At 46.4% G+C, this 12013-nt stretch overlaps 4 protein-coding genes across 4 annotated transcripts; all 4 read left to right on the plus strand.

Annotated features, from left to right (window-relative positions):
• The first annotated feature begins 1140 nt into the window (after positions 1 to 1140).
• Positions 1141 to 3224, plus strand: LOC124682294 (riboflavin biosynthesis protein PYRD, chloroplastic-like). Its single transcript, XM_047217005.1, has 3 exons — positions 1141 to 1437; positions 1972 to 2270; positions 2545 to 3224. Exons 1-3 carry the CDS (start codon positions 1141 to 1143, stop codon positions 3131 to 3133), a joined length of 1185 nt encoding a protein of 394 aa, XP_047072961.1. The 3' UTR covers positions 3134 to 3224.
• A 291-nt stretch (positions 3225 to 3515) lies between these two features.
• On the plus strand, positions 3516 to 7596 carry LOC124682296 (bifunctional L-3-cyanoalanine synthase/cysteine synthase 2, mitochondrial-like). The gene is made up of 10 exons (XM_047217008.1): positions 3516 to 3788; positions 3885 to 3994; positions 5696 to 5753; positions 5907 to 6170; positions 6439 to 6576; positions 6650 to 6701; positions 6771 to 6850; positions 6925 to 6984; positions 7129 to 7209; positions 7333 to 7596. The coding sequence occupies exons 1-10, from the start codon at positions 3627 to 3629 to the stop codon at positions 7429 to 7431; spliced, it is 1104 nt and encodes a 367-aa protein (XP_047072964.1). The 5' UTR covers positions 3516 to 3626; the 3' UTR covers positions 7432 to 7596.
• A 910-nt stretch (positions 7597 to 8506) lies between these two features.
• LOC124682295 (xyloglucan endotransglucosylase/hydrolase protein 31-like) lies at positions 8507 to 9391 on the plus strand. Its single transcript, XM_047217006.1, has one exon. It carries the CDS (start codon positions 8507 to 8509, stop codon positions 9380 to 9382), a length of 876 nt encoding a protein of 291 aa, XP_047072962.1. The 3' UTR covers positions 9383 to 9391.
• A 551-nt stretch (positions 9392 to 9942) lies between these two features.
• On the plus strand, positions 9943 to 11880 carry LOC124682304 (S-adenosyl-L-methionine:benzoic acid/salicylic acid carboxyl methyltransferase 3-like). The gene is made up of 4 exons (XM_047217020.1): positions 9943 to 10114; positions 10568 to 10960; positions 11041 to 11307; positions 11391 to 11880. Exons 1-4 carry the CDS (start codon positions 10055 to 10057, stop codon positions 11724 to 11726), a joined length of 1056 nt encoding a protein of 351 aa, XP_047072976.1. The 5' UTR covers positions 9943 to 10054; the 3' UTR covers positions 11727 to 11880.
• The last annotated feature ends 133 nt before the right edge of the window (positions 11881 to 12013 follow it).

Here is a 12013-nt window from a genome sequence, read left to right on the forward strand (position 1 = left end):
GGAATTGGGTGTAGATCCCTCCATAATTGGGCTCAGATTCTGTGGAGGAGGTGGAGGTGTGGTGAACTTTGGTTGATGTGGATCTATGGGTGTGGAACTGGGTGGAGAAGGGGGAACCTTCACAGCAATTGCAATCTGAGCAACCATATCAGAGAGCTTGGAGAGATTACCTTGCAGCGTGTCGATGGACATCTGTTGTTGGTCGAAACGCCTAGTTAGGTTGAGGACCTCGCGAGGCAGACGACCCTAGATCTCTGCTTCTTCTTCCGCTTGGCGATGGGCTGCGGCCAGCAACTCTGATTCTTCAGCCGGCGCCGCCATCCTCTCTTGAGACCTTGTTCTCCGATGCGTCATGAACTAGTGGATCTCTTCCGCGGGGCGAAATTTTCCACCTCCTTGGCAGATCTAGGTGATGGTTGCGCCGGATCTGAGCCGCTGAATGGATGAAAATGGGCTAGCGCTCGGGGAAAAAAAGCTTCTGATACCAATTGTCAGGATCCCGACATGGTTTGGATCCAGATCTAGACAACTAAGCGAGAATTGCGGGAATTTAATGGAAGAACTGGTGAATTGCGGTAAAAGGAATAACTGGAAATAAAGAACATAAATAACAGGAAGACATAATTAGGGTTCTTATTATCGCGTCGCCCATCCACCCTCTCTCTCAGGTTATATGGAGTCCCTGGGGAGCCGCGATTGTTCCAGGTTTTGAATTACAAACTTGCACAGGTTTCAAAAAGGGAAATTCAAATTGCAGCCATCGGATTGCATCGAAGGGGTACACTTCATCGTGGCCGTCCGTTAGCTGACGAAACTGTAACTGTCCAACAGCAAAGGTTCTTGACATTGTGTCCTCTCTCTCCTTCCACAGCTCCAAATAGAGCTCCAATTTCCGTTCACCGTGGAGTATATCAGCAAGTCAACAGTTTGCTAGGCCTTTTCAATTAAGCCCACCAGAGAACCAGCCCAGGCCCATTCTGTCTTTCTTCTTCCCCCGTACTCCATCTCTGGACACAAACTTCCATCAATCTATCCATGGCGTTACTCCGCTGGCCGCTGCAGGCAAGGTAGGGCGAGGGGCCGAGGCGGTACCCTGCTCCGCACACATCTTCTTGGGTTCGGCACTTCGGCCTCTCTGACATGGCCTCCTCGCTCACCCGGTGCCCCGGCCTCGCCCCTTGCTCCGCATCCGCCGCGGCTTCCCCTTGTCGCGCCCGCCTCGCGGCAGGCGGCGGCGCGCGCGGGATCGCGGCCGGCGTGCGGTGCCAGGCGCAGGCGTCCGACATGGACGCGCACTACATCCGCCGGTGCGTCGAGCTGGCGCGGAAGGCGGCCGGGCACACAAGCCCCAACCCCATGGTGGGCTGCGTCCTCGTCCGCGACGGCCAAGTCGTCGGCGAGGGATTTCACCCCAAAGCTGGACAGCCCCACGCAGAGGTCTCACAATTCTCACTTCGATGTTTTTTTTTGTTGTGTGTGTTCACTGTAAAAGACTACTACTGAGAGATTTTCTGGATGATGGTAGCACTTCCCCTAATATTCATGTGATGGTACTAGTAACTAGCCATGATAGCAGGTTTATATAATCCCTATTTTCCACTTATCTGTCAGTTGGTATGCTAGTAAAATCCAGGGCTGTATTATTCACTACTGTTCAATAATGCACTAATGCCATGACTGTTTACTTCTTGTAGAGGATACATCCCAGACCAAACAAATATAACAAATATTTTGGAACATCATATATCCATTTATCAAGAGTATGTAGTGTTTTTCAGTCACACGACATGATCTCAGCTTGCGCTATTATGAGAAAATAAGGATTAGTACAATTATTAGGCTGTTAGCTTTAGGTAAGAGAATATAGGTTCTTTACTTGCTTAAGAACTTGGGGCATTAGAGTATAATGGGGTTGATAGTATCATACGCTCTTAGCCAAGTATGATGTTGTTACCGTGTGACTATGTTCAGGTATTTGCGCTGAGAGATGCAGGGGATTTAGCAGAGAATGCAACGGCTTATGTGAGTTTGGAACCGTGCAACCACTATGGCAGGACCCCTCCCTGCACTGAAGCTCTCATTAAAGCCAGAGTTAAGGAGGTTGTGGTGGGGATGACTGACCCTAATCCCATTGTAGCGTCCAAAGGGATCGAAAAACTCCGGAACGCTGGGATAGATGTGAGGGTTGGCGTGGAGGAAGCATTATGCCTCAGATTAAATGAGGCTTACATCCATCGTATGCTTACTGGGAAGGCCTTTGCAACTTTGAGGTAAATATCCATTTCCACATTTCTTAATAGAGTTCTGGGCTGCGGTAAGATCCGTACATATGTTCCTGTTAATTCATAGACGTTGTATAATGATGTAGCTATACTATGAAAGTACAAGCTAGAAGCATGTTCACAATTTTGGTTTTACGTCCGTTGGTCAGAAAAATGTAGAATCCCATGGGTTTATCTATTTTAGTGTTGTAGTGCTGTCCTTTTTCGTTTTAATACAATCTGTGATGCTGTTGGTAATTTTTGTCTGTTACATTTACATCAGAACTACACTGTCGATGAATGGAATCATCATAAATCAAATTGGGAGTGGCGCTGATCAACCAGGAGGATACTACTCACAGTTAGTGAAAGAATACGACGGAGTTATAGTTTCAAGCGACATGGCCAAGACGGCCAGCTTACCTATATCGCGAGAAGCCGGTGCAAAGCAACCTCTTTATATCATCATAGCACACGGCGAAAGTCCCAATTTACAGATCCCATTTCTCGATGATGAGTCGGCATCTAACGCCATAGTTCTGGCCGACAGTCCTGTCACAGTGGAGCCAGCAGGAGTCAGTGTTTCAGTCCTTGATCAGATGAACCTAGAGTCCATCCTTCAACTTCTTGCGGATCGAGGGCTATGCAGTGTGCTGGTGGATTTCCGAGACATCGGAGGAAGTCTCGCGTCGCTGCTGAACAAGTTTCAGGAGGACAAGCTTGTGCAGAAGGTCGTTGTGGAGCTCTCTCCTGTGTGGATGGTGAGCCCGGGGCCAAGCGACCTGGCGTTCGGTGGCACCCAGTCGTTTCCGCTGAAGAATGTGGAGCGCAAGGAGGTGAATGGGACATTGCTGCTTGAGGGTTATTTGTAGCATGGTCCTCTTTTGTGTTTGAGGATTTGTGGCCCTTTTCTTTTGTAAAACTCCGAACACGGTATTAGAACTTGCAATCATTCAGAACTGATTTCCTTGTTCTCCTCGTTTCATGTAAACCTGAACCTGAACGTACACCACGCATGTGGATGCGGTCCTGGACGGTGGATCTCCTCGTTTGAATTGTCATGGATGATGCATCCATGGTCCAGCTAACCAAGCAGCATATGTCCAAACGGCCGGCCAGATGCAACGACTCACTCAATCTCTTTGATCTCTTCTTCTCTCCAGCCTTGCCGCTGCCATTGGTTCCAAATCATGACATAGCACATAAATAAATACTAGCCGTAGCATTGGAAGCTGCCTGCCTCCACTATCTACCTATTCATTTATATGTAGATCGAACACTCGCTTCGAACCACACCAACTCACTGCCTACTAGCTACTGTCCCTCACAGACACAGAAACAGAGTGAGGATAGAAAGGGAGGGAGATGGAGAGAATGGTGATGAGGCTGGCCAGGAGGAACAGGTCTCTCTTCCAAGCAGCAGGAGGAGGAGGAGGCATTAGGGTCATCTCCGGCGCCTTCTCCACCCAGCAGCAGCTGGTGGACGACCCGCCCGCGACGCTCAACATCAGGGACACTGCCGCCCGTGTACGCCGAACACCTTATTGCTTCTTTCCTTAATCAACAGTGTTGCACTTACACCTAGCTAGTAGCTCGTTCTTGATATGGTTTCGTCTGTTGCAGTTGATTGGCCGGACGCCGCTGGTGTACCTGAACAAGGTGACGGAGGGCTGCGGCGCCCGGATCGCCGCCAAGCTCGAGTTCCTCCAGCCCTCCTTCAGCGTCAAGGACAGGTCAGGCCAGTAGCACTAGCACTCAATCTCATCCATTCTTGTTCGGCTTTGCTAGCTAGCTAGCTTGTTGTCTACACGTAATCCTGCATTACGATTACAGATAATCTCCTTTACACGTACATCATTCCGTCCTAATCTGATGCCGTGCGTGGACAACATATACCATGCATGTGACTCATCTGACGGGGGACCGGCTTCATTTTCTGTTCTATCATTCCGTCCTAATCTAATGCCGTGCGTGGACAACATATATCATGCATGTGACTCATCTGACGGGGGACCGGCTTCATTTTCTGTTCTATCATTCCAAAACTAACGGTCACAGGTCACTTTTAGGAGGAAATATACAGGAGGGATAAGTTGGCTCCGGATCCATATGCTCTTGACTGAAACGTGATTTTTTTTTACCTGCACCGACATCCAAGGATTAAATAGAGATGCACTAGTTTCATTGGTGAAAATATCAAAATAGATACATCTCTGAACCGGTGTGCTAGTGCAAATTAAAGCATGATTCTTTGATCTAGTGCAAATCCTCCGGACAACCTGGCTTGATATCTTCGGGACGTTTTGCTCTGTTTTGAATGGTATAAAACCCTTTATTGTTAGTTAAGAATCTTGTAGTTCCATCTCTGAACCGGTGTGCTCCCTTCACATGTCCTTCCCCACAGCTCCTTGCCCCTATCCACAAAACCTTCCCGAGTAAGCCAACCCAAATCAAATCTTGAATGCAACCCACTAAAATATTCGGACCTAGAGTCGATTTTTTCATCGCGTGATCCGATAGGGGTGCAAGCAAGATCCCACCAAAATCCCACCTCTAATTTATTTGGAGTTTTCTTGTTCAATTTTAGAATAATTTTAAACTGGAAATGTTCAAATGAATTACAATTGGGATTTTGGCGGGATCTCACTTGACACCTTAAATGCCTCAATACAATCGCATGAACCGAGACTAAAGTTCCCCCTCAGTTTTCATAAGGACCTGATCATGTTTTCCGAATGTCGGATCCAGCCCTGTTAAGAAAGCAGACAACCCCTCCTAAGTCCAAACTATCAAATTACAACATTGGATAAGAAAGGCCACCAAGTATCAAACCAATAATTTGTTCTTATCTTACCTCTGACGAAGGACCCTGGTTGGATAACATCTATCGAATGGTTGTTGTTTTGCTCTACTCTTTAGATAGCAACCATTTTTTTTTTAAAAAAAATCCCCTGTCGGCCCGGTGGCTTTCATGCAAAGAAAACATATATAAAAGGGACGAGTGGGGATCGGTTTTGGATATTCTTGGCTGCCTGAATGTGATAGAAAGTGATAGGGATCCAAGGAATTAGATAGGGATGCACCCTGATTTGGCCACTAATGGAAGTGTTACTTGTAATCTAGTACAAGTTCTCCATCATTCTAGTATGAAACACTTGACCTTATTCTATTGAATCCGACAACCTGCAGGCTTGATCCCGTTGGAACAATTGAACAAATTGTTTTGTCCGGAATTCCAATAGATATTCCTAATTCTCTAAGGCAGAATCTTATGCTAGTTTCACATATACACCCAAAACTACTAAACTTGCATGTAAAACGAAACAAGAAAATCACCAATTTCTTTATTATCCTTCAGTACTTGACAAAGAAGAAGAATATATTCCACATCTGTTTCCAGTGTGATTAATATGTCTGCGGTATGATCCACCCAGGCCTGCAATTTCAATGATTGAAGATGCGGAAAAGAAGGGGTTGATAACTCCAGGCAAGGTCAGTCATTGAACTTCACATAGAAATGGCAATAATAAAATTATAAAAATGCAATGTGTCTATTTTGACGGAGATTCAGATAACTGGTCTGCGAAAAAATCAGTCACACCTGCTTATGATCTATAACTAAAAATGAGTCACTTGTCAACACAGACAACGCTGATCGAGCCGACATCTGGGAACATGGGCATTGGCCTGGCCTTCATGGCTGCACTCAAAGGGTACGAGTTGGTACTGACAATGCCATCCTACACCAGCCTTGAGAGGAGGGTGGTCATGAAGGCCTTCGGCGCACAGCTCGTGCTCACCGACCCGGCCAAAGGGATGGGAGGGACAGTGAGGAAGGCGACCCAACTCTATGAGGACCACCCCAGCGCCTTCATGCTCCAGCAGTTTGAGAATCCTGCCAATGTCAAGGTTAGTAGCGTGCCTTTCATTAATCTTGACATATGACTATATGAATGTACAATATTGGACTAGTAGTTGCTGTAAATTTCAAAGTGTATATTTGTCAAAGTCTATTTGGAGAAAACCACCACGGGGCTCCAAAACCTACTACTCAATGAAACAACCAAATCCATCTCTCTCAATCTCTTCAAAACCACTAACAACGAATTGAAAGTACATCTTCAAGAATTCATCTTGGGTGTTGTTTCTTGTACATGATGCTGATTGAAATTGGCAGGTACACTATGAGACAACGGGTCCAGAGATATGGGAGGACACGCTCGGGCAGGTCGACATCTTTGTCATGGGGATCGGGAGCGGCGGTACTGTCACTGGTGTCGGCAAGTACCTCAAAGAGAAAAACCCCAACGCAAAGGTACTCCTTAATTGTTCCTGTAAGTTTTATTTGCTATTGTTGTGAAATTCATGGCATGTATGTTTGTATCCAGATATACGGAGTTGAACCAGCGGAAGCAAATGTTCTGAATGGTGGCAAGCCAGGTAGGCTAACAATTTAGGTAGACGATGCACTGTTCTATTTTTCATAGCGCTAACTGGAAGTAATTGCAGGGCCTCACCTCATCACTGGAAATGGAGTTGGATTTAAGCCAGATATTTTGGACATGGATATAATGGATAAGGTTCTTGAGGTAAGAAATCAAATTAATCATGCTATTTGGTTGAAGAAAATATCTAAGCCTTACTGAATCTCTGCATGTAACAGGTGAAAGGTGAGGATGCTGTTAAGATGGCTCAACAGCTGGCATTGAAAGAAGGTCTTCTGGTGAGTCACACAAAGCATATTTTCCTCTGCTCTCTTCAGAAAGAATCAAGATAAAGAACAGACTCCTCGTGCAATTGTTGGCTAATGTGAAAATGAATATGATTGGAATAAAACTGTTAGATGAACTGGTAACAAATTTGGCAGGTAGGGATCTCATCAGGAGCAAACACGGTTGCGGCCATTGAACTCGCCAAAAGGCCAGAAAACAAAGGGAAGCTCATTGTGGTATGTCATATCCATATATGCATGCCTATCTCTGTTAAATGTATCAAAAAAATGTATCAAAAAAATGTTACATGGAGAAGTTTTATCCAGAAGGCTAACTGACCGGTGCAACCGTTGTTTCAGACCGTTCATCCGAGCGCAGGGGAGCGATACTTGTCGTCAGCCCTGTTCGAGAGTCTGAGGAAAGAAGCCGAGGCCATGCAGCCAGTGCCAGTGGACTAAGTTGCAACTTAGAATGAATGCAGACAGAATAAAATTCACTGGCTTATCATGTTGCAAGCTGCACCTCATTTGCAGCCTTCAGTTTGTGCCTCGTGTGGACCTTGTATAAACAACAATTAAAATGGTTGAAAAGGTTTTTATTTTACCTTATGGCTTCTCCCATCACCTCGCGTGGTCCACTGAGCTGCGTCGTACTTTGGGTTAGCCAGCGAGCTGGCTCTGCTGGTGCTGCTTTAGTATGAACAACTTCGTCCTTTCGCTCTTCTGGTTGAGCATCCCGCTCCCTCTTCTCGCATCCAGTTAGATCTGTCGGCAAGGTGATTATATCTATGCAGAGTTGCAGATAATCTAATCTGTTCTCTTCCTCTTTTTACCCACTCCTATCGCAGAAGCTATAGGCCCTCCTTGTTGCCAAATTTCTTCCTCAGCTGTGTCATGTATATATAGAAAGAGGTGGTTTGTTTTTTCCATTTGCAATTTTGTTGTGCCCCAGATGATGATTTATTTCCTTCTTTGGTAAAAACAATGCATGCCACAATTTAAATTAGTAGCATTAAGAGTAAGTGGTAATTTCCAATGACTTCCCCCTGTTCTGAATGTTTACCATTCAAGGCAAGAAACCAGAATCGGCAAAAGTAAGCATGCACAAAAAGAACGAACTATGCCAGGTTCTGTGTTCAGAATCACTGAGGAAGTACGCCCTTCACTGTGGTCCTCTGAGTCGGATGATTATTCTGGCTAGTTCCTGCATTTTGCAAACACAAGCACAAAGCCACGATCACACATCGAACACGACGGTGCACGACATTAGCCTACTGTACAAGCACATGTGCAAAGTTACAGCTATGTCTGGAAAGATGTTCAAGTAAAATCAATTGTATTCTTTTTGCACAACCGGAACCCATTTTTGTTTGTAAAACACAGATTATGCGAACTTGAGCCTGGACAATTTGTAACGTAAATTCAGAGTTTATTTTGTGGTTCTCATGTAATCCAAATAACATTTCTTGAATTTCTAATAGCAAGTTGGCTTACTTGAAATGGTTCTCCATGTTACTCCAGCAGCAGCAAGCCCATGTGGACGGAGGCGCACATGCCGGGCGCGGCGGCTGTCGCCTGTCCGGCACCACAAAACCCCACCACCTCCATCCCACTCCTCTGCAGTCTCCTGTCCATCATGGCGTCGGAGTGCGAGTCCGGCGACGCCATGACGCAGCACGGCCAGCACGAGCACCTCCGCCCCGACGGCACGGAGCCGCTATCCCGCATCGCCGTGGACTACACCCCGGACGCGTGCCACCACGCGCGGGCCACCGGCGAGATCCACGTCACCTACGACCACCGCGGCGGCGCGCGCTGGCGCTCCCCGTGCCGCTTCCTCCCGGGCGGCGCCGTGGCGGCGGCCGTCCGCGCACCCGCGGGGGACACCGCGGGGCTCAACTACAACCTCTACCTCTCCTCCCTGGAGGGGTCCCCGGACATGGACGAGATCGACTTCGAGTTCCTCGGCGGCGACAAGCGCGCCGTGCAGACCAACTTCTACGTCGGTGGTTGCGGCGGGAGGGAGATGGTCCACGAGCTCCCGTTCGACTCCTCCGACGGGTTCCACCACTACGCCGTGGCATGGGGCGCCGATGCCATCGAGTGGCGCGTCGACGGGGAGCTGGTCCGGCGGGAGGAGCGGGGCAATGACGGGGAGCCCTGGCCGGAGAAGCCCATGTTCCTGTACGCGTCCCTGTGGGACGCCAGTGGGATCGACGAGGGGAGGTGGACTGGCACCTACCACGGCCGCGACGCGCCCTACGTCTGCAGCTACAGAGATGTCAGGGTGCCCTTTGCACTGTCAGTCACAGAAGAAGAGGAAGAATGCCAAGATGATGCTAATGCCGCCGGTACCATCTGCAGCGCTGCTGCTGTGGCGGAGGTGGATGCCGGAGCTGGCGAAGATTAGATCCTGGTCATGTTTTGTTGGTGAAAACCACCAACAATTTGCTGCAAAGCAATGCTGTCTCTTTCTTCGTTGGATGTTCTAACTAGAGATTCAGAATCATTCATTCTCCTACCGACTACTCTGTCATTCTCCTGCTTCTCCAATTCCAAAGATAAAATTACAAGTACACGTTGGCTTCACTCAACCAGCAGCATTTCTCCACAAGATTGTTCTTTTACAAGATCTCTGCATAAGATGAACCAACCAACAGAATTTGGCAGAGAGTCCAGAGAAAGAAAGAAAAAAACAGCTTCAGAATTTGGCATATAGGGGATCGCCATCACCAAACGTCCTTTGCTTTGTTGTATGCGTCTTGTCAGGCTTTTATGCCACCTCCAAGGCTTGGTCCTGCTAGATTGATAGCTTCAAGACGTACCACACATAGTTTTCACGTTTCTTTAACCTATGTGGTGCTTGATTCATCCGCAAATACCCATCCACATAATTTCCGACCAGATTTCATTTTCGCTTGGCCAAGTGCTATGCAATTTAAAGGCCGTGCTGTTGGGCTCAATAAGCAGCCATCCTCAGTGGCCATAAAAAGGAGGACAATCGTCCAGCTTCCAGTACACCATTAGCATTTGCCTTCCTGCTCTGTCTTGTAGAGGTTCGACCTGCTGTAAACGAGCACAGATGGAACCCATGAACTGGGGAGAAGGGGACACGAGCTATGCCCACAACTCTGGTATTCAGGTATTTTCTCCTCTGTGTTAGTTTACTACTGTGGCTAGCAACTTGACAAAGGTTGCGTTTCGTGTTTCCTTTTTTCTATTCTCCTAGTTTTCCAGGTATTTAGAAAATATATAAAAAAGATCTAAAAATGTGTCGAGACAACATCATTCGGTGTTGTGAGTGGTTGCCGATAAACTAGGTCACCGGGTGAGTCTATATACTGATGACATAGTTTGCAATACACATTTCTTGTAGACAACATCCCTCATAGCATGAGCTACCCACAATTGGTGCATTTGGCGTATAATAATTATGGCGCATATCTCACAGGAACCATATTCATTTACAAAGGGCAGTAAGAAAAAATCGTTTGGCCTAGTTTAATTAATATCCTTGCCATAGTTGATTTATAAAGAAGAACATGAACTGACAACCACTATATAGATTTTCTTAAGAACTACAACTCGAATGCAGAATGCTGAGCAGAACAGGATGAAGCCCATGATAGAAGCCGCCATAATTGACTTATGCACAAGTACCAGCACCTTGTTTCCCCGAAATATGGTGATTGCCGACTTGGGTTGCTCCTTTGGAACAAACGCGCTAGTGCTGGTATCGACTGCCATCGAGGCCATCCACAGTTACTGCATTCAGTTCCAAAGGCAACCACCTGAAGTGTGTATATTCCTCAATGACCTTCCTGACAACGACTTCAACATGGTGATAAAGAGCTTGGTCACGCTCCGAAAAATTAATGAGCCTATTGTGGTGGCCAGTGTCACCCCAGGGTCATTTTACGAGAGACTCTTCACTAGTGGCTCATTACATCTTGTTTGCTCGTCCAGCAGCCTGCATTGGCTATCAAAGGTGTGACATTTTCGCAACATGATGTAGCAACCGGTTACATCACTTTTTAAATCATATAACCAAATTCCTTATCTCTACAGGCTCCAGAAGTACTAACAAGGAACCATATCCCAGCGTACAACATTGATGAGCATGCAAGACATGAAATGCTTCCTATGATCCATGAGGCTTATGCACAACAGTTTAAGAATGATTTCACACATTTCCTAAAGCTAAGAGCCAAAGAATTCCTCTCAGGAGGCCGGATGGTTATTTCTATTACAGGAAGGCATTTTGATGGAATGGACTCCAAACTATTTCACATATGGGAAAGCATAGTTCAGATTCTAAGTGTTATGGCCTTAGAGGTATATTTATTTGATATCTTGCATATGATTTTATCATTTTTAATGAATGTGCAAGTAATTGATCTTTTGGGTCTGATTAACAGGGTGTGATTGACAAAGCTAAGTATGATTCCTTCTACATGCCAATGTATGGACCTTCCAGTAAAGAGCTTAGGGAGATCATCCAGGAAGAGGGCTCCTTTTCAATCAAGGAGATGGTAGTGCGCGGCTTAACAAGTGGTGCGGACTCTGCGCTCTTCACTCCAAAATTGTACATGTGCCAGATGCGAGCTGTGTTTGAGCCACTGATTGTGAAACATTTTGGGGAAGTCATGGAAGAATTTATGAGGACCGCAGAGAGACAATGGAGCCTGGACGGAATCTTGAGAGATCATCTTGCTAGATTAACATGGCTATGTGTATCACTCACCAAGTCCTGATCAAGTAACTAGCTAGTTTGTCAGATGTGGCTGCATCTTTCAAGACAATCCACAGTTGATGAAATTTGAACCACTGCTTTCTTTATGGCAACAAGTAATGTATGCGTACTTTATTATGTAACCTGCACCCCATGTGTAACTGAATGTTTTCATGGAAGCACAAGAAAAATTATACTAGATGATACGCTGCTAGATGCAACGGGAAATTTAATTTGCTGCCCACATCATCATTCTCCTGCAGACTCCTCTGTCATTGTTCTGCTTCTCCAATTCCAAAGATTAAATTA

The sequence above is a fragment of the Lolium rigidum genome, unplaced genomic scaffold (assembly GCF_022539505.1).
Source record: "Lolium rigidum isolate FL_2022 unplaced genomic scaffold, APGP_CSIRO_Lrig_0.1 contig_8291_1, whole genome shotgun sequence".
In the NCBI taxonomy this organism is placed as follows: Eukaryota; Viridiplantae; Streptophyta; class Magnoliopsida; order Poales; family Poaceae; genus Lolium; species Lolium rigidum.

Bases quoted from the DNA above. Each gene is read 5' to 3' on its own strand.
- LOC124682294 (XM_047217005.1), top strand. From the start codon at position 1,141: ATGGCCTCCTCGCTCACCCGGTGCCCCGGCCTCGCCCCTTGCTCCGCA. The intron at 1,438-1,971 runs GTCTCACAATTC...GACTATGTTCAG, and splicing joins CTGGACAGCCCCACGCAGAG to GTATTTGCGCTGAGAGATGC. The intron at 2,271-2,544 runs GTAAATATCCAT...CATTTACATCAG, and splicing joins AAGGCCTTTGCAACTTTGAG to AACTACACTGTCGATGAATG.
- LOC124682296 (XM_047217008.1), top strand. From the start codon at position 3,627: ATGGAGAGAATGGTGATGAGGCTGGCCAGGAGGAACAGGTCTCTCTTC. The intron at 6,851-6,924 runs GTAAGAAATCAA...TGCATGTAACAG, and splicing joins TAATGGATAAGGTTCTTGAG to GTGAAAGGTGAGGATGCTGT. The intron at 7,210-7,332 runs GTATGTCATATC...CCGTTGTTTCAG, and splicing joins ACAAAGGGAAGCTCATTGTG to ACCGTTCATCCGAGCGCAGG.
- LOC124682295 (XM_047217006.1), top strand. From the start codon at position 8,507: ATGTGGACGGAGGCGCACATGCCGGGCGCGGCGGCTGTCGCCTGTCCG.
- LOC124682304 (XM_047217020.1), top strand. From the start codon at position 10,055: ATGGAACCCATGAACTGGGGAGAAGGGGACACGAGCTATGCCCACAAC. The intron at 10,115-10,567 runs GTATTTTCTCCT...ACTCGAATGCAG, and splicing joins CCCACAACTCTGGTATTCAG to AATGCTGAGCAGAACAGGAT. The intron at 11,308-11,390 runs GTATATTTATTT...TCTGATTAACAG, and splicing joins TAAGTGTTATGGCCTTAGAG to GGTGTGATTGACAAAGCTAA.